At 54.2% G+C, this 23,603-nt stretch overlaps 1 protein-coding gene across 2 annotated transcripts in view; it reads right to left on the minus strand.

The window, feature by feature from the left end:
• NINL (ninein like) overlaps positions 1-23,603 on the minus strand; it is a 112,719-nt gene that overhangs the window by 33,757 nt on the left and 55,359 nt on the right. For both annotated transcript variants that reach the window (XM_057529127.1, XM_057529126.1), the window contains 8 exons: positions 18,643-18,739; positions 13,825-13,997; positions 12,373-12,439; positions 9,387-9,577; positions 8,546-8,698; positions 6,869-7,036; positions 2,362-2,498; positions 1,248-1,388 (listed from right to left, as the gene is read on the minus strand). In XM_057529127.1, the coding sequence (XP_057385110.1) occupies positions 1,248-1,388; positions 2,362-2,498; positions 6,869-7,036; positions 8,546-8,698; positions 9,387-9,577; positions 12,373-12,439; positions 13,825-13,997; positions 18,643-18,739 (1,127 nt within the window). The remainder of the gene's footprint in view (positions 1-1,247; positions 1,389-2,361; positions 2,499-6,868; positions 7,037-8,545; positions 8,699-9,386; positions 9,578-12,372; positions 12,440-13,824; positions 13,998-18,642; positions 18,740-23,603) is intronic.

Consider the following 23,603-nt stretch of genomic DNA (forward strand, 5'->3'; position numbering starts at 1 on the left):
TTCCTTTTACTCGTATTTTCTTTCTTTTTTTATTATTTATTTATTTATTTATGGCTGCATTGGGTCTTAGTCGTGGTGTGCGGGCTCTTTGTTGCAGCACGAGGGCTTAGTTGCCCTGCGGCACATGGGATCTTAGCTCCCCAACTGGGGATCGAACCTGCATCCCCTGCATTGGAAGGCAGATTCTTAACCCCTGGACCACTGGGGAAGCCCCTACTTGTATTTTTAAAGTTTTCTACAATGAACATGTATCATTTATTACTTTTGTAATAAAAACAACCTAACACAACCACAAAAACTATTTCTAAAAACGTACCAATGATGCCCCATTGCTCACTGGGCAAAATCCAAACACTCGCGTGGCCCTTGAGGCTTCGTGTGTTCCCCGACCAGATTCTTGGACTGAGATACGGCCTTCGAGTCTCTGGTTCTCCGACCCAGAGAGAACTTCCCTGAGTCCCTTCTGGGCCGTTGGGAGAGTCAGGCCGACCGGGCTGAGACCAACGCAAACCAGTTCTCAGCTCCCTGACCGATCGTCTAAAATCGTCCACACTTAAGCTTGTGGGCGCTGGGGAGGGGGGCAGCACAGGCCACAGAGGAAGGACGTGTGCGGGTCAGGCTGCTCCAGAGCAGGGAGCCCCAAGGACCCCGCGTCCCCAGGCCTCGCCTCAGGACACAGCCCCACGTCCGCCCACGTCAGGGATGCGGCAGAGCACAGCCGCGGTAAAGAGCCACCGGGAGGCGGGTGGCGCCTCAAGAGAGGGGGAAAGCCTTTCCAAAAGGTCAGAAATTCTTTCCTCTGGTTTGTCCACCACCAGCCCGGCCAGCTCACCAGGAGTCCGCTCAGGCCACCCCATGGGCGATGCCCGGTGTGCGGTTTTGGGCTCCGGGCTCCCTCCTGCGGAGCCAACAGGCTGCAAAGGCATTCCCTGGTCCTCTCAAAACGTCCACCCGTCTCGCTGATCACAGGCACAGACAGAAGACTCAGCTTGAGTGGGACAGACCCCGACAGATGGAGCAGAGAGTGAGGTCAGCAGAGCACTTTTCCCCGCAGACGCTCGTCACAGGCACTCGGCCAGACGCCACGCTCCCAAGCGAAGGGCAAGACTGCTTCTTAAAATGCACCGTCTTCCCTCAAGGAAGGACGTCAGCAGAGTGCTGGGCTCAGGTGAGACAGCAGGGCCTCAGCTGGCGGCCGCCCACGTCCACTGCCCACCCTCGGGGCCGGGGACCCCGGCGGGACCTACCTGACCTTCTCCTCTGCGAGCTGCTCCAGGGCAGAGTGGAGGTCGTCCGTCTCCTTCACAAACTCCAGGTGCCTCTGCTCCGCCTTCTCCAGGTCCTGCCTCGCCTTGTCTCGCTCCCTGGTCATCTGCTCTACCTGCCCCCTGCGCGAAGGAGGCGGGGTCAAAGGGGACACCGCTCTGGGCCCAGCCAGCCCGTCTGCAGGAACAAACACGGCTGGCCTAACGGCGCTGAGCAGCGGCCAGCGCTGGGCTCTGACCCGCCTCCTCCCAGGGCCGTTTCTACAGTTACTGTGCCCAGTTTACAGAAGCACATACAGTGACAGGCCAACTGCCTGGCAAAGGGGTTTCTAGCAGGTTTCCGAACCAGGAGGTCTGAGCCTAGAACGTGCAGCGTGCCGCCCCTCCAGATGGCCTCAGGACAGGCAGGAATTTATCTACGCTCCCTCTTGCCTGCAGCTGGGCCTCAGGCCCCAGGGATCCCTAGCACCTAACCTGGGACTGGATGCATGAAGGGGAGAAGGCTGGCCACCCATTATCCTGCCTGGCCACAGCGCTGCCACCTGCAGCCTGGCATCAGAGTGACTGTGCAGGGAGTTGCCCAGAACAGAGGAGATTCCTGTATGTGGCCCTGTCCCTGTCTGGTCACCCTGGGTCCCGCCCAAGGCTCTGTGCAAACCACCTCTGGCACCAGCTATTCTGGTGCCTGTTTCTCCCACTGAAGAAGCATCTCTGTCCCAAAGCACAGTCTTTCTCTGGTCCCCTTTGCCGAACTGCCTGACAGGAGGCTCATCTGCTGGTACCTAATGAGATGCAAAGTCTTGAGGATCGAGATGGGGATTTCTGCCAGCCTTTTCTGTAGCTTCAGAAAATCCATAAAAACACGAAAAACAATCTTTGTGCCAACCTGCTCAGCAGATGGACGGCCTGAAAAGCCAGCTCAACCAGAGCCAAACCCAATTAAAATGGATTGTGTTCTTGGCCCAACTGCCGTGCTGTGCTTTGTGACTGTGTTGGAAGCATCCTTCTTTCTCCTCCTGCTGGATGCCTGAACCCGGGGGCAAGGAGGCCGGTCTAGCCAGCGGCACCCACACACCCTCCCCATCGGGGCTCTTACTGGCGGAAGCTCAGCTCCTGGCGGTAGCAGGCCAAAGCTGCCTGCTGAGTGGCGCTGCCCACCATCATGAGCTCGTTCTCAAGGGCCCAGGCCAGCTCCAAAAGGTTCACCTTCTCGTCCACACTGAAGTCGAGGCTCTGAAAATAGCAAGGCCCATCAGGCAGGCAGGATGAGTGGGTCTCCAGACACTTCCTGGCTCCCTCAGGACAGTCAGGCCCAGACTACGTTGTCCCTGCACCTTCCTTTTCTCTCTGCAAAGTCTCTGCCTCTTGGGTGGAGCCCTTCCCCTGCCCCATCCCCGCTGACGGTGCCCCCATCCCTGTCAACCCGTGTCCCCCCATCCCCACTACGGTCCCCCCATCCCTGTCAACCCGTGTCCCCCCATCCCCACTACGGTCCCCCCATCCCTGTCAACCCCAGTGTCCTCCCCATCCCCACTATGGTCCCCCCATCCCTGTCAACCCCAGTGTCCCCCCATCCCCACTATGGTCCCCCCATCCCTGTCAACCCCAGTGTCCCCCCATCCCCACTATGGTCCCCCCAACCCTGTCAACCCCAGTGTCCTCCCCATCCCCACTACGGTCCCCCCAACCCTGTCAACCCCAGTGTCTCCCCCATCCCCACTATGGTCCCCCCATCCCTGTCAACCCCAGTGTCCCCCCATCCCCACTACGGTCCCCCCATCCCTGTCAACCCCAGTGTCTCCCCATCCCCACTACAGTACCCCCATCCCTGTCAACACCAGTGTCCCCCCATCCCCACTACAGTCCCCCTAACCCTGTCAACCCCAGTGTCCCCCCATCCCCACTACGGTCCCCCCAACCCTGTCAACCCCAGTGTCTCCCCATCCCCACTACAGTCCCCCTAACCCTGTCAACCCCAGTGTCTCCCCATCCCCACTACGGTCCCCCCAACCCTGTCAACCCCAGTGTCTCCCCATCCCCACTACGGTCCCCCCAACCCTGTCAACCCCAGTGTCTCCCCATCCCCACTACGGTCCCCCTAACCCTGTCAACCCGTGTCCCCCCATCCCCACTATGGTACCCCTAACCCTGTCAACCCCAGTGTCCCCCCATCCCCACTACGGTCCCCCCATCCCTGTCAACCCCAGTGTCCCCCCATCCCCACTACGGTCCCCCCATCCCTGTCAACCCCAGTGTCCCCCCATCCCCACTACGGTCCCCCCATCCCTGTCAACCCTAGGGTCCCCCCGTCCCCATCAATGCTGGGGTCCTCCTTCTCCCTGTCAATACAGAGCTCTCCCCTCTACTGTCCCTGCCTCAAGGGTGGGCATGACCCAGGCTGGACAGAGTCCCCCTCCCTGGACAAAGTGACAGACACAGAAGGGGGCATGTCCCAAGCAGAGGACTTTGGGGATTGATAGGGAGGCCAGAGAAGGGCTTTTTCCCTGTGAAAGCAGGTGTTGCATAAACCACGTGGGCCCTGGGGAGCTGCACAAGGGGACTGGACCTGAGGCCAAGGCCCCCAAGAGGCCAGCAGAGTCCAGACAACACCCGGAGCTGGGACCCCCGAGCCTAACGTCCTTCTCCGACTGACCACGAAGGTCCCTAACGTCCTCCTCCTGCCCAAGCTAGTTTGACTTGGGTTTTTGCCATTTCAGACTCAAAGAATCCTGACTAATATGTCTCTGAACTATACAAACAGATACAGGAACAGATGGGGGTTCTGTTGGTGGACACACGATCTATCAGAGAGAGACGAGCCACAGCCCAGCATTCCAGAGAGTCACACTCATTCACCCTCGGGATTCGGAAAAGTACAGTTAAAAGAATGGAAAAATTTTGTTTTACGTTATTTTACCATAATAAGAGAAAGAGAGAGTAGGACAGGAACGCCCGTCCATCCTGCTGGCTGCCCAGTAAGAACAGTTTTGCCACGTCTGCTCTTTCAGCGATGGGTGCCCTTGGCTACAAGGCCCAGACACACGGGCGGGGCAGGCACGTGGCAGGGCCCACGCGGAGGCCCTTCCTTTAACTTATGAGGTGGAGACTTGAATCTCCGTCCTTCCCCACGGCCGCGAGTGCTTCTGGAGAGAAATGACACTCAGCTGAAGCGTGTGCAGCAACTGGGAAGCTGAAGTCCTGACACAAGCGCACACTTCTCAGCAACGAAATCACGGGTGGGGGCAGAGGACAGAAAGTGGTCCCAGCAGCAGTTTTCCAATTAGAAAACCACGTGGCACAATGTGGGCGCCTCCTGGCATTCATGCCCACGTACTCCTGCTGTGCTGACCGGGATGGACCTACGTAACCCCCAGGATGGTGCCAGGGTGGCAGTGTGTGGCTTCCCAGGCCAGGGCGTGGGAGGCCGAGGCCCCTCTCCGCTCTCCTGGATGGGGCTCTGGGGAAGCCAGAGCCACGCTGGGAGGAAGCTCAGGGTGCCCTGGGGAGGAGCCCACGTGGCAGGGAGGGGAGGCCTCCAGCCTCCAACGAGGTCCACTCCCCATCCTGCTGGGCCTCGGGAAGACCACAGGGCAGGCTCCTGGAGCCCCCAGGCTAGGAACACCCAGCTGCGCGGCTCCCGATTCCTGAGGAGGTCAGGGATCCGCACAGAGCAGCCCTGGCGGTGGTCCCACAGACACTCGCGTGAGGTCCTGAGAAGCTGAGTGTGGGAGGCCAGCACGTCCAGGCCAGGGCTCGCCTAGCGGGCTTCCTCCCCCAGGGAACACACCTCTCTCTTGCAGGTGGGCTCAGGGCAGCTGGCGGTCCCGTCCAGTGTCACAGGTGAGCAGTTATGGACCTGCTGCGCCAGGACACCCCGACTGCCTGCCAGCTCGCCCGAGAGCCACCCCGTGTCAGGGGGACAGATACGCCTGGGGGGCCAGGTGGAGAGTCCTGCTCAGGGGAGTTCAGTAACATCGCTGCCTCTCAATTCAATGGAATCAAACCCTGAGCAAACTGGAAAATCATCAGTTGCTAAAGGAATGGAAACATGCTGTGACAGCAAGAGAGCGGTAAAAAGAGTAAGTCCTGAAGTGTCGGGGGCAAGCGTGAGACTCGTCACTGGCCAGATCCTGACGGCAGCCAGCCCACCTCCAAGTGCAGGGAATCAGGAGCAGCGGCTTAGGGAGAATCTCAAAACCATGAGCCTCTGGGACTTCCCTGGCGGTCCAGTGGTTATGGGCTCCATGCTTCCACTGCAGGCGGCACGGGTTCGATCTCTGGTTGGGGAACTAAGATCCTACGTGCTGTGTGGCACAACCAAAAACAAACAAAAAAACCCCATGAGCCCCTCTCCTCTTGGCCCTCCCCGGGGGCCCATTTCAGTGGTCCGGGCTCAGCCTCTGGTTGTCAGAATAGTCCTGTGGGCCAGCTGTCCAGGGATGGCCTTGCGTCGGGCTCTGCCCGGGCTGCTGGGCAGCGGGACTTGGCAACGGCTAAGCTTAGGTCCAGGAGAGTCTGGCCTGAGGAGTCGGGCAGATTGTCTTAAAGGCTGGTTTCTTGCTCCTTCCTGTTCTATTGGTTTGTGCCAATAAGGACATTTTTGGAGGCAATACAATAGAAGCTATCAAGAGGTAAAATGCGTACCTTCAGGAATCCGCCCTACCGAGAAATACCAGCATAGGGGCAGGAGGGTATACGTACATTACACATGACGAGATTCATAACAGGAAAAAAACGTACGTGTCCCACAATAGGGAAAGCGTAATGTAAATTAGCAAGGTATACGGTATGACACTAATTTTGCAAAAGAAAATTTTTAAATGGGAATGTCTAAATATGCATTTCTTTCCTGTGCCAGGGAAGAGCTCGCAGAATGCCCACCAGACCTTTACCTGTCGCCATCCCTGGAGACCAGGAGCAGAGGGGGGCAGGCTTTATTATTCTATAGATTTCTGTAGAGCTGAAGCTTTTTTGCACAACGGAAAGTGAAATTCGGAAATGAAACTAACCCATCTAGTTGGCCACACCTGCCCCAGCACCCCTCCCTTGCTGTGCCCGCCCTGTGTGCACCTGACTTGCCACCCAGGGCAGAACTCCCTCCAAAGCCCCAGGGCTGCCCTGTGTCCCCACAGAGGGGACTTGACTGACCAGGGAGAGTACAAGCCTCCTCGTGCGCGACCACTGGAGGGAGGTCAGAGGGCGAGTACGGGGAGAAGAACTCCCCGCAGAGCTCGTCCGGGGCGAGGAGAAACGCTCGGACGTCTGTGACAGTGGTGTCCACTAAGACGTCCCTCCTCCAGGTCAGCAGATCAGCTCTGGGGCTGACACGCACTGGGGGGGGAGAGTCTAAGATGCTGAAACCTACCTTCAAATGGATTTGTTTCAGGCTGTGGTTTTCTCTGCTTTTTACTTATTATGTTTTTAAGACTTCCTATATCTCAATATCAAAAAATAAAGAAAAAAGTATTACGATGGGCCTTCCCTACACAGGGCCTGTGTCTGCGGGGGGCGACAGGGGAAACTCCGTCCAGCCTCCCCTGTGGGCAGCGGCCCCGCCCACCTAGACGCCTCTGCTGGGGCAGCCGTGCGCGACCGGTCCAAACCTGCAAGACCTCCCTGCCGTTGTGCACCCCCTCCTGGGCCCATAGGGTGACGATCTGCTCCGGGAAGGCGAAGCCGGTGCCGTCGTCCACGCTGCACAAGAGGCGCGGGCCCGAGCTCACGGACACGAGGGATGACGTGGTAGTCTGGCCACCACCCTCCTCTGGGACCTGCACGTCAGGACAAGCTCTGTGAGCCCCCGTGGCCTCCTCATGCACCCTCCCCGACCTCCCCGCCTGTGTGGCCTCACTGAGGCCTGAGAACAGCGCTGATTCCTGCTCCAGGGAATGGGGCGCCCGCAGGATCTGACTCAAGCCCAGGGCTTAGCGCTGTCTACGCCAGGCCATGCAGGGGACGCCCAGCGCCTGCCAGGTCCCGAGGTAATTTCTCCCCAAACCACTAATGGCTTCCTGCTGAGGGAAACCTGGTCTGTGCAGAGAAACCCAAGATGGGCTTCAGAAGGAGGGTGGGGGTGGCCCAAGCAGAGGACGCGTGTCCTCAGGATTCAGGGTCAGGGAGTTTTAAGACAAGGGCAAAAAAATCCCTCAGCCAGAAAGCTGACCGGTGAGGCCGAGGTGCTGCAAGAATCCAGCTGTGCTTCCTGCCCCTTGGAGGGCAGGGCCCTTCAGACACGCGTCTGCAGTCGGGGCCAGAACAAGGAGCAGCAGCTGGGGCCCCCCAGACCACCAGGCCCACCCGTTCCCCTGATGGAGCAGGAGGATCTCTGTCTGGGCCCAGGTGCGAGGCCCCACGTCACCACTCCAGTCACGCTGGCATCCACATGCACAGGACGCAACCCCATGGTCATGTCAGCACTTCCCGGGCAGGAACGGGGGCCGCTGTACCTCGGAGGAGGCCCTCCCTCCCACAGGCTCTGGGCACGATTGCACTGCGGTCTCTGCCCTCAGGTGGCCTGGCACCATCCCTCATCTCTTCTGGTTCCTTCCCTGTCTCGGTGGCTTCAGGTGCAGAAACCTGACTCTCAGACGCGCCTGGCCTAGCAGAGAACAAGGTCACCGTTCCTGCATCGCCGCCCACAAACTGCGGGATCAGCCACGTCGCCAAAGAAGCCTCAGCAAGACTCCCCAGGACAACCGTGCCCTGTGGTGGGAGAGGGAGCCTGACTGTCCTGGGATTGAGAGAAACCACATGCACCGCACATCACAATTTAAATAACCACCTAAAATCTGCTCTCCTCCAGCTGGCCTCGTACAGGATAAAATTCAGGAATACAGGATGGGGAGAGCACAGCTCCAGGAATGCTTGTTAAGGCTAATCCTGGGGAAGGCATGGACCCGTCAGTGACTCTGCCCTCCGGGGAGGAGGGAAAGGGGGTGCTCGTGTTGGAACACAGTGTACCCCACATTGAGGCATAACAAGGAACTGCCAGGGAATCCTCATAAGACCCCTATGAGGTAGGTGTGTCCATTTTACAGACAAGGAACCTGAGGCTCAGAGAAGGTGAGTAGCTCACCAGTGACACACAGCTAGGCAGGAGCAATGCCAGATCAGCCCAAGGTTGCACAGCCTCCCATAGCACACGTGTGTGTACACACCCCGACCAACTCCTGGGCCCCTCTGTGGGGACCAGGCAGAGAAGTCAGGCCTGCAGAAGATGCTGAAGGCCAGAGAGTGACGGCAGTCGCTCTGGGGTTCAAGAGTTAATTGTCCCATTTTACCTGGTGATGAGACCAGGACCCGCTCGGTTTGACAAGTGTGGAAGATTCCAAAAGTTGAGGGGATCCATGATTGAACAGGCCAAGCTGGAATTCCTCTAGACTCACTCTGCCGTCGCCGTCTTGGTCCAGCTTGTTGAACAGGTCTTCAAGTTCCTAAATAAAAGCCCCCAAGCATCTGCTCAGAGGCTCTCCCACTGCAGCCGTGCCCACCCCACCCAGGCCTGGCCCCCACCCTCCCCAAGCAGGCAGCTCGCTGTCCTATCCAAACAGTGGTCTCCCGGCTCTGGCTTGTGAAATCCACACACATGGTCAGTTTCCATCCTGCTGTGAATGGCCACCTGCGCTTCCCCAAACCCACACACACCCATCCCGTGTCTGCCGTGCCAGGAGCTTGCTGGATGGAGGGACATGTACGTATGGAACATGGCCCGGGCCCCCAGCAGTTGAGGGTCAGCAAGGGCGGGGCTGAGGGCACTTCGGTAAGGAGGGGCCTGTCCCATCATACTGCCCTCCTCTTCCCCTGGCCCCCGCAGGAGGAAAGGGGTGAATACAGCTGCTGGGAGCGTAGCCAGACGCTGCGGGCACCACACTTGGGCTGGGTGGCAGATCTGGGCCACTGAGGACGGGTGGGGGAGGAGTGCTCCCGGCAGAGGAGGATCCTGCGTGAAGGCGGCCAGAGACGGACCTTCAACACAAGCCCTGGGAGTCAGCACAGGATGTGAGACCAGAAGGTGACAACTGAATCAGTGTCTGACGGTGAAGGGGTTTTCCAGGCCCAGCACCAGCCATGACCACCACAAAGACCCAGCCCATCAGGGAGGTCCACCCCACCCTCTCTCACCTCCTTCTCCAGGCCCTGGAGCCCGACGCTCTGGCAGAGCAGGGCCAGCTCCTGCTCGGTGAGGTGACCGCTGCTGCCCACACCCAGCTCTTCCCAGAGGCCCCGGACCCGGCTCTCGGGGGTGTCGAAGGAGGAGTTGCAGGGCTTCCGGAGGCTCCCGAAGACCTCGGAACCCCAGGCTGGCAGCTGGCCTGAAGCGGGGCACACATACCAAGGCTGTAATTTACTCTGAAATCGGATGCACTGATGAATGGGCAGAGGGACAGGCACATGGACACATGTGAGAGACAAGCTTCAAAGGAGGAATCTAGGTGGTGGGTGCACAGCGCTCACGGTACAATTCTTCCACTTTCGTTCTATGCAAATTTTCACAATCAAGTGGAGGAATCTGCTGCCTGTGGGGAAAGCATTTTCTTTTTTCAAAAGAATATTTATTTATTTAGGTTGCTCCGGGTCTTAGGTGCAGCATGCAGGATCTAGTTCCCTGACCGGGGATCGAACCTGGGCCCCCTGCATGGGGGTCACGGAGTCTTGCCCACTGGACCACCAGGGAAGTCCCAGAAAGCATTTTCTGAAGGGAACCTGCGAAGCCACAGCACTGACAGCACAGCTGCAAGGTTTGTACTTACGATAAAAAGGCCGGGATTAAAAAACTAATTTTTAGAAACTCTTCAGACCTACCCAAAGTAAAGAGCACAGTCCAGCAAAGGCCAGTGGTCCTGTCCCTTGGGCAGCCGGCCACATCTACCCCCGTTTATTCTTGCCCAAGTATTTGAAAGCAAATTCCAGCTGCCGTGTTCTCACCCCTGTGTGTTTCGTGTGTATTGCTGATCCCAATGCCACTATCACCCTGCAAACCAACAATGATTTACCCAGCTCTCTCTCAAGAGTCTCCCGACAGTTGATTTCTTTGAATCAGTATCAACACAGAACCCTCCCTGTGCATGTGGTTATTCCTCTCGAGTCTTTCGATCACGAGCACCTCACTGCCTGCCCCACTCTGCCCTCGCATCCCTCCATCACTAACATCGTCTGTAAACCGGAAGTTAGCATCAAAGCCTAGTTTGGATTCAGGCTCAGTTTTTTTTGTTGTTGTTATATGTGAGCATGTTTTATTGCCTTTGCTAGACTATAAGCTTTTTTTTTTTTAACATCTTTATTGGAGTATAATTGCTTTACAATGGTGTGTTAGTTTCCGCTTTATAACAAAGTGAATCAGTTATGCATATACATATGTTCCCATATCTCTTCCCTCTTGCATCTCCCTCCCTCCCACCCTCCCTATCCCACCACTCTAGGTGGTCACAAAGCACCGAGCTGATCTCCCTGTGCTATGCGGTTGCTTCCCACTAGCTACCTATTTTACATTTTGTAGTGTATATATGTCCATGCCACTCTCTCACTTCGTCCCAGCTTACCCTTCGCCCTCCCCATATCCTCAAGTCCATTCTCTAGTAGGTCTGTGTCTTTATTCCCATCTTACCCCTACAGGTTCAGTTTTATCTTTTTTCTTTTTCTTTCTGGCAAAAACGTCCCAAGGTGGGCGGTGTTCTCCACACCACCTCACAGCAGGAGGCACAGGTGTCTTTGAGATGCAAAGACACCTCGGTGAGTTTGGATGACAGATGGCCAGGTTTCATAACTTTTCTACTTTAGCCAGGTGGCTTACTGAGGTTTCCGAAGCTTTGCCAGAGAAACACACTTTAGAAGAGGACAGACCTTGGGGGTGCCCACAAGGAGCTCTCCTCGGATGCGCGAGGCTTCAAAGCAGAGTCCCCTCCACGCCCAGGCCACACCACCCAGCCCAACACAGGAAGAGGGCTGCCTGCACCTGACCAGACCTGGGCTCTCGGCCAGTGGTCTGGAGTTTTCAGGAGAGGAGCCACCTTGGCGTTACTTTGATAACCCAACTAACGATCAGAAAGCCACTCTGCCAAGGAAAGCTAGGGCCTGTGTGCTCACGAATGATGCTGTGGGTTGGGCTGAGGAAAACACAAGGAAAGGGCCACCTCTGAGATCCCTTCCAGCTTAAAACATCTGAAAGTTCTACGTAACAACAGAAAAGCAATTCTGACACCGGGGTGTATTCTCATGGCTGGCAGAGGACTTATTTAAGTCCTCTGAGGTCTGATATGACTGTTCACACACCAGTGTCAGTTCTAACCTGGGGGGAAAGAAGAACTCCAACCTGTCTCTGGGCAGAGTCCGAAATGACTCGGTGAATAACCTCCCCAGGAGCCCTTCCTCTCGTCCCCTAGATTTACACTGAGTCCAGGGAATTTAGGACATGATTTGGCTGCTCTTCCGGACACAGAAGCGTCCATCTGCTTCGTCCAGTAGCACAGGCACTCTGGTCATTCCCCTGACGTCACCAAGCTCAATGCTGAGCCGCCAAGAGCCTCAGCCCCCAAGGACCCCAGTCTGGATAATGCTCAGTGCCAGTGCAGACTTCTCACTCAGGAGAAGCTCAAGGTCAGCTCGGGTCTCGCCCTCGAGCCATGTTCCTGCACGTTCTGCCCTGTGACACACTCCCGTGGGAGGCGTCCTTAAGGCACCTGCAGACCCATGTGCTGATGCACCCAGATTTGCTAAGCACGCCTGCGGCTGCCTTCCAGGTGCTCCGTCAGGCTCTCCAGGACCAGAACCACATCTTACCCTCGACTCGGAGCAGATAGGGCCCCAGGTGGCGGGGAGGCTGCTGGCCCATGCTGGGAGCTTCAGGAAAGAGTCCCCAGGCCCACGCCTGCCGGCTGGGGTCATGCTGGTCCTCCCAGACCGTGAAGCTGCTCCCTTAGCCAGCGGCCCCCCGCCCGAGGGTCTGACCTCAGGGGTCTCCCAGAGCTGGGACCCTGCCCCCAGGAGAAGGGCCCCCCAGGGACACCACCCACACTGGGCACTTCCCAGGAAATTGTCCTTGGCTGGTGGCCCGCTGCCTGGCAGCCCAGCACTGGCCAAAGGTGGCACCGACCACAAGGCCAGGCTTTACCTTGTGCTTCAAACAACTCATTCTGAGGGTCCTTCGCACTTTCGGTTTCTTCATCGGACTTGAGACTCTGGAAAAACAGAAAGAAAAGGACGTGTGAGTCCCCAGAGGAAAGGGCAGCGGACAGAGCACCGGGAACAAGCAGAACGGTCTGGTGGGGCTGGGGGGGGGGGACACCTGAGGAAGGGGAGCCCCAGCCCACAGGGCAGCCCTGGTGGTCAGCCACGAGGCCCCGCGCACACCAGCTCCCTCCCTCGGACCGCACGCTGCGGCCTGCACTCGGCACCCTCTGCATCCCGCCCCTCATCACCCATGTCTGTCGGCAACAGTCAAGGAAGAGCAGGTCTCTGGCCCCCAGGTGCTCCGGAGACAGCAGGTGATCTGCTGAGACCTCAGTGCCCAGTGCCCAAGGGGCTGGGCCACCAAGAAGTCCAGTAAAACCTCATGCTTCTGTGACCGTGTCCACGGACCACAAAGTCAAAGTCTGCTTCTGATTTTGGAAGGAACGCTGGCTTGACCAGGACTCAGCACTTGGAACCGGCGCTGAACTGAGGCTGGAGCTCTGGGGGCAGGTGGTATATCTCATTTTTCTAATGCATTCAACCTGCTGACAACCCTAAAGGCAGCACCCCTGGGTCCTAGTTCTGGGGATCAAAGATGGTTTTAAGAAGCAGAACGGCACCACAGAGATGGCGCGGACATGTGAAGCCTTCCATCCCTGGGGCCAAATTTAAGAGAGAGAATAAAGCAGCAAAGGCCTAGGATTTATTGGTGCCGCCCAAGTGCAGCACATCCCTGAGAGAAGCGACTCCAGGATCTAAATACATATTTATTTGCTTTTCCTATTGGCCTCAACAAATGTTGAAAATATAAACAATTAATATGGGGGCCCAGAGCTGTCTTATTAAAGGGAAGCCCCCCTAGAGCCTCATCAGACAGAGGTGGACATCATGGGGAGGAGCCAGGAATCTTCTGGAACCCCGAAAACAGGTCCAACGGGCCACGGTTAACCCGTGGGGTGTGGATCTGCCCCGTGGACATCCTTCCTGACACAAAGCCCTCGAGGCTCCTGCGGTGGACAGCTCAGGGAGCCTGGGGTCCCCGGAGGCATCTGGCATGACATGCCCGCCAGGTTGTGGAGGGTGAGCGGTGGTCACACCCAGTGCTGCTTTCTCTATCCTCAGCTGATTAACCTTCCTCTCCTTCTGGCAGTGCCAGGGGAGGGGGGTAGTGGTGAGCGGGGGATTCTCCATGGCCCCCGTGTCTGAAGGAGGACGCCAGAGTTTCCCTGCAGACAGCGAGACCCAGAGACATCTTAAAACTAAATGTCACTTCCCAAAGTGCTCTGGCGATGAGATAGATGCCCCCTCCCATCTTCCCGTATCATGTCACGTGAGCAGTGACTATGGGGGAGGTGTGCGTACTTGGGGGAGGGCAAAGGGGGGGTCGACCCACCTCCACACTTTCCAGGGACGCGGAGCGGCGGAGCTGGCTTCTCACACTGGGCCTGGCAGGCTGCTCCGGTAGACACTGGTCTCCACCTGCAGCGTCGCAGGGCTCGGGCCAGCTCCGACGGCCATACCACTTAGAGCCGCTCACGTACTTTGGGGGGACGGCCCGGGGGGCACCTGGAATGAAAATGGGAGGTGTTCTCTCAAACAGCCTCTGGGCCCACACGTGCTGCCAAGATGCCCTTTACGAAGGTGCAGGTTTGGGCGCAAAGCGTGGCTCTCAGGGACACACACGGAAAACGCCTGGAAGAACACAGGGAACGGTCGACAGCGGGGCTGGGGCTGAGACAGCCAGGCTGGGAGGCAGGGACTTTCCATCCTAAACTCTAGGTGCTGTTTAAATGTTTCCAAGCAAAATACGCTTTTGTTATGCAATAAAAGACTAATACAAAAATCTAGCTTTTTACACAAGGAGAAAAGCCTCCAATAATCCAGCAACATACTGCTCTAGAGACCAGAAGGTCACGTCCCACCCACCCCCCTCACTACAGGACCCCCCCGCCCCCCGGACGGGATGCGGTAGGCAAGGCCCTCAGCATAGCTGGGGAGCCTCAGACTCCACGTGGGTCTAAAGTCTGGGACAGAGGCAGGAGTGCATTTTAGTTTGGGATTCATGAGAATCCCATAAGCCCTAATAAACCCCTTGCACTTTTCTTCCCTCCTTACCTGCCCACGTCTGCAGAGCAGTGGGGACCCCGCAGGCAGAGAAGAAATGGTGCTGACTCTGTAGGGAATCTGGGCAGCCAGAGAGAGACTGGGGAGGGCGACGTGGGCCACGGCCAGGAGAGGACACAGGTTCAGAAGGAAGCAACCAGAACGGGCAGGTTGGGGGATAGGATCCAAGGAAGTAAGGCCAGGTCAGGAAAACTGAGGACCGTTTCACACAGATGCGTCACGCTTCCTAAGGCCGAGTACCACCTCCCTTCTCTCCTCCGCACCAACTCTGCAGCCCCTGACCTTGGGACCATCAGAGGAGGAGGCTGGGTCCCACCTGGCCAGTGATGCCACTGACCAACAGAAACTGGGAACAAGGGAGGAGTTTGGGGAGGAAGCTGCTGAGTTCCAGGGCTGCTGCCCGGCCCTGTAATCTCTCCCGTGTGGGAACTCCCGGGGCTGCTGGAGAGCAGGGAGCGGACGCCCTGGCAGGGAGGAAACAGGAGGCTCTGAGTGCCCCACGCAGCGGGGAGGGGCCAGCACACAGGCTCCCCACCTTTACTGCGGGGGGAGGTGCGGGAGAAGGAAAGCCACGGGAGGTGGGAGTGGGCAGCTGCAGCACATTTGGGAAACCAGCTGCAGAAGACGAGGAGGGGCCTGACGCACGTGGGCCCTCCCAGCGGCCCGGCCCGCTCGCGGCTCACCTGGAGGTCGTGACCCAGCACCACGTCTGCCCCCCGTGGCTTGACCTTGCTCCTGCCCTTCCCCTCCTGAGTTCCCCGCCCTGGTCCGTGTCCGGAGTCCCACCCGCCCTGGACGTGGCCCCATTTCTTCATCATTTCAGCAGGTCAGCACTTTCCTCAGAGGAATGAGACGCCCAGAAAACACACAGCTGTTTCATAATGTTCCCCAAACGTGTCACCCCCCTCCCTCCAACAGAGAGAAACGCTTCTCTAGAAAAGAGTGTCCACGTGGCAAATCATGATAGGAAGGGGGCAGCTTCCCACCACCCACAGAACACAGAGCCGTGGCCTCTCGGCGGGAGGCACTGGGGGTCACGGCCAGTCCCCACCCGCTGCCCAGACGGCCCGCAGAGCACAAGGCCAACGGTGCCCTGTGCTGGACACCCGGCTGTGCCTCCTGTGTGTGCGTATTTATTTATAGGAGCAGAATCCCAAGGTCTACAAGTGAAAAGACATTGGTTGTATGTTCTGTAACAGCCTTTACTAAAAGGAGCCGAATGATGGGGAAGCGGGATGTTCTTCAAAACCCCGGGGCGTTTGGCCCCCTGATGACGTGCTCATCCCTGGAGCATCAAAGCTCCAATCATTTTTCCAGTCATGGTGGGAGACGGTGGGAAGGACTGGCAGACAGATTAGAAAGCAGGAGAGAGCGACACTGTGGACAGGGCCGGGGAAGGAGGGATGAAGCCCCTGGACGGGGGAGGCTGGGAAGGTGGCTGCGGTGAGAAACTGAAACGCGCCCGGCCCTGGAGGACGGGGCAGGGCTCGCCCCGGCTCTCACAACGCGTGGCTGCAGGGCCACCCGGCGCCCTGCCTCTGTGCACAAGCCCCGTCCGAGCCGCCTCACGTGGGCTTACGACCGTGTAATTGAGGAAAGCACTGAAAATCAAAAGAAGAGAAAAACAACACAAAACAAAGCGGAGGGCTTCCCTGGTGGCTCAGTGGTTAAGAAGCCACCTGCCAATGCAAGGGACACGGGTTCGATCCCTGGTCCATGAAGATCCCACATGCTGCGGAGCGACTAAGCCCATGCGCCACAACTACTGAGCCTGTGCTCTAGAGCCTGCGAGCCACAACTACTGAGCCCACGTGCCACAACTACTGAAGTCTGTGTGCCTAGAGCCCGTGCTCTGCAACATGAGAAGCCACAGCAATGAGAAGCCTGCGCACCACAACAAAGAGTAGCCCCTGCTCGCCACAACTACAGAAAGCCCGCGAGCAGCAACAAAGACCCAATGCAGCCAAAAATTAAATAAATTAAAAAATTTAAAAAAACAAACAAAAAACGGAACTGGTGCGGAAAAGCGCCAGTCCTGAAACAGCTTCTCCCGTCTTTGGAGGAAGTGAGGACACACCCCACAGACGCACACGTGTTCCAGCATGGAGAGGGGGGCAGTGACACGGGCGCGGCCTTTCTTGGGCACATCCACGTCCACGGTCACACGATCACACTCCAAAACCCTGAGTCGGGAAAGGCAAGTGGGCTTCTTCCCATCTCAAGGAAGACAAGTGGGAGACAAAGCAGCCAATGACGTGAGCCGCAGGGCGGTGGGGCTGCTCGCGGGCTGACTCCTCCCCCGCATCAGGGCTCCAGCAGGAGGGGGGCGGGGCAGCTGACTTCAGCCCCAGGGGCGGGGGCGGGGCCTGGCTCCAGGCTGCAAACCACCCCCTGATAACAGGCAGGAGCAGCCACAGGACTTCTAGGACGGGTCACTGGAATCTACATACAAGGTCCATTAGCTCCAAGCCTGGCACACAAAGCCTCCCTCACGGTACCCCTGGTGCCCAGATCATCGTGCACCTGCTCCCAACCAAGGACCTGCCCGGGGTCCAGGAGGAGACCGGGGGGCCGCTGCGGGGCAGACTCCTCAAACGCCTGCCCCACGTGGGAGGGAGGGACCCACTACCACTTCACTCTCCTTCCCAACACTCGTCAAACGCAGCCGTGACCAGCCGGGGCGCATCAGGTGCTGCCAGCAGCAGCCGAGCCCGAGGGTCCAGCACGGCTTCGAATGAGCGTGTCCGCCATCACCTTCCGACTGGAGCCCGCAGTCCACACATCGAGCGGGCCTCCCTCCAAAACCCTCCCTCCACCTCCTGACCAAAGCCACCACTTCCGTTTGTTCTGAAATGTTACCTTTGTCCCACTGGCCCTGCTAGAAACCAGGATTCTCACAGGTCCTAGGAGCACAGAGCACTAGTGTCTGAGACAGAAGACAGGCTGAGGGCTGCCTCGGCTGGTGGCATCCTGCCTGCTCCGCCAGCCTCCAAGGCCTGGCTAACACCTCACACCTGCCCTGCGCTTTTGATTCTGCAATGCTTCCACCCCCAACACCCACTTTATCTTGTCAACACCCTATGCTGTAAGGACAGCACGCGGTATTAACTTGACATTTGTGATACTGTGATTTATAATAAATATGTATTTGGTCTTCCATCCCCGGCACACCTCCTAAAACCCTTGGAATTTCCTAAGCGATGAGAGCAACCACACCTGAGTTTATGTAGATGCGGTGACTTTTGGAACTACACCTCAGGATGGGCTGGTTGCCATGGAAACCAACGATGTAATCAGAGTGTTGGAACTTTCAGCCCCACACCCTGATCTCCAGGGATGTTGAGTTCAATCCCCGATGCCCAATCATTTGATCAGTCGTGTCTGTGTAATGAAGCCTCCATAAAACCCAAAAGGACGGGGTTCTGAGAGCTTCCTAGTTGGTGAACATGTGCAGACTGGGGAAGAGTGAGGCCTGAAGGGGGCATGGGCGCTCCGAGCCCCTTCCCACAAGCCCTTCCCACAAATCTCTTATCCTGAGTCATATCCTTTTGTAATAAACTGGTGATCCAGTAAGCAAATGGGTTTCCCTGGGTTCTGCTCTAGCAAATTAATTGAACCCGAGGAGGTCGTGGGAGCCTCTGATCTATAACAGGTGGGTCAGAAGCACAGGTGACAACCTGGATTTGAGATGGTTGTCTGAAGAGGGTGCAGTCTTGGGGGGCTGAGCCCTTCCCCTGTGGGGTCTGACGCCGTGTCCAGGTAGACGGTGTCAGAACAGAGTTGAACTGTAGGACACCCAGCTGGTGTTGCAAAACAGCCTGGTGTGGGAAAAACCACATATATCTGGTGACCAGAAGTGCCAGTATATTCAGAGGATTGTGTATATTGTAGAGGAGAACAAAAGAGTCTTCCCCTTACAACACCATTTTACAAATAAGGAAGCAAAAGAAGAAAAAACCCAAACGTCAGTTCCAGTCTACGCAGCTTGGCAGAGACAGATCTGCTGCGTCGTTCGGTGAGAACATCATACTCCAGAAGTCACGGAATCACGGGAAGAGATGTAACAGAGACCGGGCAGGCTTCTTACCTGGCTCCAAAGACCCACTGTCTTCATCTGAGGAGCCGACGCCAGCCTGTGATGACAAGACGGCCACGAAACCGTCCTTAAATTCCTCAAAGTTAACCTGTGGATTTGAGAAGAGAGGTCAACGCTACTTTCTACAGGTCACATACGTAACACCCTGGCCTTTTGGGTTTTCTCAGATGGAAGATCTTATGTTGCCTTCAGCACTGAGGACATTCATTTTTTCAAATATTTACTTAAGATTTAAAAGAACTGAAGATGTAATAAGGCAAGTAAAAGTGAACCATAACCCCATCACCAAAAAACACTATTAACAACTCCGTAAAAGTAAATCAGACCACATAATTAGAAAGCAGTGTAGAAAAGAGGTGTCTGATGACCACAAACATTAACACATAAAGAAAAAGAAAAATCCACGTTCTCACCACCCACCAAGAAAGAGAAAACGGCAGCACCTGGGCGAGCCCTCCACCACGGTTCCTTTCCTGATTAAATCCCCCGGCCCCTACTCTGACTCTAATAACATCCTTGCTTTTATACCTCATTTGCATGCACCCCTAGACAATACAGTTTACTTTTGCCTCTTTTTAAATTTGATCTAAATGGAATCATGTGTATATACTATTTTGTGTCTTAGACTCAATATTACTTCTGTAATATTCATGTAACTTGCTGTGCCTGGTCCACCCATTTTCTCTGCTCTGCGGTGTAACCGAGCAACAATTTATTAATCTACCCTCCTGCTGGTGGATATTCCCATTGTTTCCAGGGTTTAGTTATTTTAAAAAAAACAAGAAAAAAACCCGGCTTTGAACAGTTACACATGTGTCCTTAGGCATTTCTTTGGAGTATACGCCTAACAGTGGGATTGCTGGGTCACAGAATATACATTTAAATCCTCTTGGTGAATTTAATCTTTTATCACTATAAAATGCTGACCCTCTTTAGTTCAGTAATGCTTTTAGCACAAAGACTAGCTTTCTTATGGAGTATTTACGTGTTATATCTTTTTACCAAACTTTGCTTTTTTAACCAAACTTTTAATAATGTCAACTTTTTATATCCTTATGTTTTAGACATGTCTCTTATGAACAGTATATAGTTGGACTTTTTTCCCCCAGTCTGAAAATCTTTATCTTTTAACTGAAACATTTTACATTTAATGTCGTTACTGATATATTGGGTTGGCCAAAAAGTTCGCTTGGGTTTTTCCATAATATTTAGATTTAAATCTACTATTTTATTTGTGCTTTCAATTTGACCTGCTTGCTTTTTCTCCTTTCTTTCCTCTCTTTGGATTTACTGATTTTCTTTTAGGACTTCATTTTTCCCCTTATTAATTCATAAGTTATACAGTCTATTTCCATTCTCTTATTGTTTATCCTAAAAATGACAGTACACATCCTTAGCTTGAAAGTTTACTATCAATCAATGCTTTTTGTTTCAGCAAAAACATAATTTATTAAAAGACTAGTGGAAATGATCCAGATGTCCAAAAAGAGAATGGGTAAATAAATTGTGATTCAGTCAGACAACGAAAGATGACAATAGGGGGAAAAAAAAAACAAACCACCGACAGAGACAATATATCTACATTGTGTGAGTATAGCTCACAGACATAATACGGAGTAAAAGAACCAGAGAGTATACACTGAGCATATGCTGTGTATTTTCCCTTGTATAAAGTTCAGAAACAGGCAAACAAATCTATGCTGTTGGCATCAGGACAGTGGTAACTGTTGGAGGCAGAAGGACCGCAAGGGCACCTGAGGAGGGATGCAGGATGCTGGCAGCCCAGGTGTGTTCAGGGTGGATGTTCACTGAGCTGCACTCTTCAGCTCTTTTCTCTACCTGTGCTTCTACTGAAGTCCCACAGAAAGAAATTAGCACAAGAGCTTACTGTCACCAGTAAGTGCAGAAAAAGCAGGCCTGGGCTGTAGGTCCAAGCATGCTTCCCACACCTGGCACAGAACTTGAATGAGCACATTCTGTTGCTGCCGATGGGCACTAAACGCAGCTGTTGGCTTGGGGGCACCTCTGCCTCAGTTACACACGTATCAGATCTGACACTAGATTACTTGTTTGTTTATTTTCTGTCTCCCCAACTAGCATGTGATCTCACAGTGACACACTGTAAATACTCAACAAATATCTAATGGATGTGTTTGCCTCTATATCCTATCAAAACTGAGCAGAATTCACCTTCTCACAGATGCATTCTTTCACCTTTGTTCTTAAAGAGTATTCTTTTTTTTTTTTTTTTTGGCCACTCCTCGCGGCATGCGAAATCTTAGTTCCCCGACCAGGGATTGAACCCTCGCCCCCTGCAGTGGAAGCTCGGAGTCATAACCACTGGACCGCCAGGGTAGTCCCCTTAAAGGGTATTCTTGCTGAGTATGGGATTCAGGTTGGCACCAGTCCTCTTTTAGTACATTGGAGACACCTCTCCATTGGCTTCTGGCTTCTACTGTCACATCTGAGAAGGCAATTGTCAATCTAACTATGGCTGATTTTCAGGATATGTCTTTTTTCCTCTGGCTGCTTTTTAAAAAATTATTAAATGTTTCATTTTGAGATAATTATAGATTCACATGCAGTTGTAGGGAAAAAATACAGAGAGATCATGTGTACCCATCTCTGGCTGCTTCTAAGATGTCTTTGTTTCCCTTCAGTTTCACAATAATATGGCCAGGTGTAGATTTCTTTTTATTTATGCTACTCAGAATTCCATGGGTTTTTGGAATCTTAAATCTGTTTTGGAAACTTTTTAGCTATTATCTGTTCACAAAATCCCTCCTCATTCACTCTTTTCCTCCTGGGATTCCAACCAAAGGGATGTTCGCCGGTCTTCACCTTCTCTTTATAACATCATGCTGCATCCTGGATGAGCGCTCTTTTCAGCTGTGTCTTATCTGCTGTTAAACTCTTAAAAGTTGTATTTGTTTCTTTGTTCAGATTTGTAATGTCACTTTTTAGAGTTACCTCTTTCCTGTGGATATTTTCAAGCTTTTTTTTTTTTAATTTTTTTAATTTTTCTAAATTTTTGGCTGCATTAGGTCTTTGTTGTTGCACGCGGGCTTTCTCTAGTTGCAGCGAGCAGGGGCTACTCTTCGTTGCGGTGCACGGGTTTCTCATGGCAGTGGCTTCTCTTGTTGCAGAGCATGGGCTCTAGGTGTGCGGGCTCAGTAGTTGCAGCATGTGGACTCAGTAGTTGTGGCTCGTAGGCTCTGGGGAGCGCGGGCTTCAGTAGTTGTGGTGCACGGGCTTAGTTGCTCCGCAGCATGTGGGATCTTCCTGGATCAGGGATCGAACCCATGACCCCTGCATTGGCAGGAGGATTCTTAACCACTGTGCCGCCAGGGAAGTCCCTCAAGCTTGTTTTTTTTAAATCTCTCCTAACATAGTAACCATAGTTGGCTTATACTTTTTGCCCAGTAATTCCAATACTTCACATCTTTGTGCTCTGCTTCTGTTGCCTGTTGTTTCTCTGGCTCTCGCTCATCTTTATTTTGTGCCTAGTTATCCTTGACTGTATGCTGGTTGTTGTATACGACTATTACTTAGGAAGAATTACACACCCAGGATGAGGGAACTTTCTCAAGAGAAGAATTCTGTTTGCTTTTGCCACGTGCCTGAGGGCACCGCCTGTACAGGACCACCTGATCTAAGTGCAAGGCCTGAGGTCATCTAGACTCCTGAGCGCACGCAAGCCCAGACAGCAAAGAGTACAACGGCTGATTCACTTACCCTACATCTTTACCTTACAGGTGCACCCTCAGGATCCTCCCTTAAACTGGGGGCTGGTTCATCAGTTTCTCCTTGGGTGAGCCTGTGTTTACACATGCATTTCACTGGCCCTTTAAAACCCCCAAATGACATATCAATTTCACAGTTGCTATTTAAGACCAGAAAATATTCTCAGGGCAAATGGGGTTTTGTGTGCTGAGCTTAACTTCTCTCGATACGTGACTTAGCATAGATTTTTAGGTTGTAATTCCCCCTGACTTGTTTGCTCTTTACCATTTTCAAGATCTTTTGTTTTTTTCTATTTTGTTCGGCCTTTTTAGTAGCACTAACTGGAAGGTAGGCCTGAGTTTGCTAACCTGCCACTACGCCAATGTCTGAAGTCTCTTCCCTCTTTTTTAGGGATGAGGCATACATTTCATCATTTGGATCTACAAGAATGTATTGAACTAATCTCATATTCAAAAGGCTGTTTCCAGTCTTTTGCCATGTGAATCAATACTAGAATGAATAACCTTGCATAGATTTCATTCCACAAAGAGAGAAGTTGTATTGCTTTCATTTTTACATTCCTAGCTTCTAGATGTTGCCTCGCACATAATAAGAGCTCAAAAGTACTTGTTGACTACATGGGAGCAGAATGAAATGGCCATTTTGTTTGATCCAATCTCAGATTTCTCTTGTATCTTTGATAATATTGATACTTATCAGCTGACTTTCTTCTGATCCATCAAACAGGAGGCAATCTGATTGCCGAGTGTGCTGCTGTTTTATATGATACCATTTTGACTGTGCTTGTGTGTGCTTCTGTGCCCTCTCCCTTCACAGCTCACAAAAGAAGGAAGGGCCAGCCCACGGCATCAGGTGTTTGACCCAACAGGATACACCATCATCCCTGCTTGATCACAGACTCTCCTCACAAATGAAGAGGCTGGACCCTGTGATCAAGAATCACTCTCAGGGCTTCCCTGGTGGTGCAGTGGTTGAGAATCTGCCTGCCAATGCAGGAGACACGGGTTCAAGCCCTGGTCTGGGAAGATCCCACATGCCGCGGAGCAACTAGGCCCGTGAACCACAACTACTGAGCCTGCGCGTCTGGAGCCTGTGCTCCGCAACAAGAGAGGCCGCGACAGTGAGAGGCCCACGCACCGCGATGAAGAGTGGCCCCCGCTTGCCACTACTAGAGAAAGCCCTCGCACAGAAATGAAGACCCAACACAG

This window comes from Balaenoptera acutorostrata, chromosome 15 (assembly GCF_949987535.1).
Source record: "Balaenoptera acutorostrata chromosome 15, mBalAcu1.1, whole genome shotgun sequence".
Lineage (NCBI taxonomy): Eukaryota > Metazoa > Chordata > Mammalia > Artiodactyla > Balaenopteridae > Balaenoptera > Balaenoptera acutorostrata.